The sequence below is a fragment of the Chaetura pelagica genome, unplaced genomic scaffold, assembly GCF_000747805.2.
Source record: "Chaetura pelagica isolate M959 unplaced genomic scaffold, ChaPel_1.0 scaffold890, whole genome shotgun sequence".
Taxonomy (NCBI): domain Eukaryota; kingdom Metazoa; phylum Chordata; class Aves; order Apodiformes; family Apodidae; genus Chaetura; species Chaetura pelagica.
In genome coordinates, this window is record NW_009951785.1 from 116795 (window position 1) to 119041 (window position 2247).

Sequence of the window (2247 nt, forward strand, 5' to 3'; positions counted from 1 at the left end):
ACTGCCAGGGATGGGGCAGCCACAGCTTCACCCTCATGGAAGTGTTTGCTTGGACACTCTTAAGACTGAGAATTTCCTCCTACAGAAGTGATGCATTGGGTTGGAAGTGTGCAGTGGACCAGGGACACAGCACCCATGTAAGAGGAGATGTTTAAACATTCCTTTTAAATCAGTTCTGGGGTTTAAATAAAATTAGGTTCCTTTTCAAATTAGATCTGCAAATGAGAATGAGCAGCTGTGATGAAATTTGGAAAGACTGAAGGCGAAAGGGAACACCTGAGTGACAGGAGTGTGATTGATTTTTAATTCTGTATTAACAGCCACTGTGGGACAGTTCCCATCTGTAAGGCTTGACTTGGCCTAGACCTCAAATGTTATCTTAAAGCTGTTTTGACTGTTGGAAGGTCATGAGCAAATTGAGAGTGTGAGGAAAGTAATTGAAGATGATCCAAGAGCTAGAGCAGCTCTGCTCTGGAGCCAGGCTGGGAGAGTTGGGGTGTTCAGCCTGGAGAAGAGAAGGCTCCAGGGAGACCTTAGAGCAGCTTCCAGTGCCTGAAGGGGCTCCAGGAAAGCTGGGGAGGGACTTGGGACAAGGGCAGGGAGGGATGGGATGAGGGGAAATGGATGAAAACTGGAAGAGGAAGATTGAGGTGAGACATGAGGAGGAAATTCTTTTCTGTGAGGGTGGTGAGAGCCTGGCCCAGGTTGCCCAGGGAAGCTGTGGCTGCCCCATCCCTGGCAGTGTTGAAGGGCAGGTTGGATGGGGCTTGGAGCAGCCTGGGCTGGTGGGAGGGGTCCCTGCCCATGCAGGGGGGGCGGAGCTGGATCTTTAGGGTCTCTTTCAACCCCACCCATTCTGTGATGATGATGGAGGTGGGGATTGACTTAGTGGAACAGGTTAGAGGAAACACAGATGGCTTCTCCAAAGCAAGGCAGAGGGTTGAGGGACTCGCCATCATCTGCCAGTAATTAAAGCAGAGGGGAGTTGTCCTCGAGGGGTACAAGTCAGAATGAAAGGCTGAAATTAGAAAAGGAAAAATAAAGGCAAGGTGCTGGAAAATCACAGATAATTCACTGGGCAGTGACATTTTTCCTGTGCTGAAGCAGCTCAGGTGGTTTTTTCCCTGCTTTTGGGATCCAGCTGCTTTTGCTGTTGCCAACACAATGGATGTCTCCTCAGTGGAGGGAGTGCCTGGTTTGCACAGCAGGGGCAGGTCAGCATGATCAGGACTGTCAGAACAAGGTGTTTCCCAGAAATGTTCCCTGTGGCTGTTCCAGCTGGGAAAACAATAGTGGCTTGGGCATGGATGTGCCCTTTGGATGGCTGGTGGGCTTTTCCACAGGGAACATGGGGGTCATGGATCCCTGGGTGGGGAAGGCAATGGTCATCTGCTCTAGGCTTGGGGATGCTCCTGGGGGGTCATTCCCTGTCCACCTCTGCCTGTCTCTGGTTGTGGAACTTGTCTAATCTTGGAGGTGATCCCAGCTCCCTGTGTGGGTGTCCCTCTGGTGCACAGAGCAGGAAACCTGGAAGATTTCCAGCTCAGTTGGCATCCAGGGCAAAGAAGTGAAATATCCCACTTACAGCTACAGTGACACTGGTACCAGCCAGAGAGGAGTGTGCTGGGGAACCAGCTTTTGCCCAGGGGGAACTGGCTTCCACAGTGTCTGCTCCATGCACTGGGAACTCTCCTGTTGGGATCCATGGACCTGCCCTGCAGCCAGGCCTGGGCTGAGGCAGGGGGAAGTCCATGGGGTCAGCATGAAGCCTCCATGCCTTTTCCAATAACATTTGAAGCCAGTTGAGCAAGTGGTTCATTTCCTGGCCTCTGGCTTTGCCCAGCAAGCTGGGTGCTGCATGGAGCTCTCCTGTTTCATCCCCAGGCACTTCTCCAGCACTTTCTTCTTCAGGGACAACCTAGTATTTCATGTGTTGTGGGTAGAAATACCTTGGATTAGTCCACTTTTGGTTGCAGCTGAGTCTGGGGAACTCTCTGCAGAATTTTCCTCTCTAATTGAAGTGCTCAGCATCTTGGTGGCTGGCAGTGGTGGGACAGTGACCTTACCTGAGCCTTGGTAGCATCTCTGTGTGTTGCTGCTGCTGCTGCTTTGGGCTGATTCTTGTTTGTCCCCTGGGCAGGAGTGACAAATGGTTTCACCAAGCACGGAGAAAGCGGCTCTGACTCGGAGTGTGGCTCTGGCAGGGGAGGTGGCCTGGTGTTTGAAGCCTGCAGGTAAGTATCTCCT

General features: G+C 52.0%; 1 protein-coding gene across 2 annotated transcripts in view; it reads left to right on the forward strand.

Annotated features, from left to right (window-relative positions):
• Window positions 1-2247, forward strand: part of BRPF3 (bromodomain and PHD finger containing, 3) — an 18495-nt gene that overhangs the window by 13265 nt on the left and 2983 nt on the right. For both annotated transcript variants that reach the window (XM_009996298.1, XM_009996224.1), the window contains one exon: window positions 2141-2234. In XM_009996298.1, the coding sequence (XP_009994600.1) occupies window positions 2141-2234 (94 nt within the window). The remainder of the gene's footprint in view (window positions 1-2140; window positions 2235-2247) is intronic.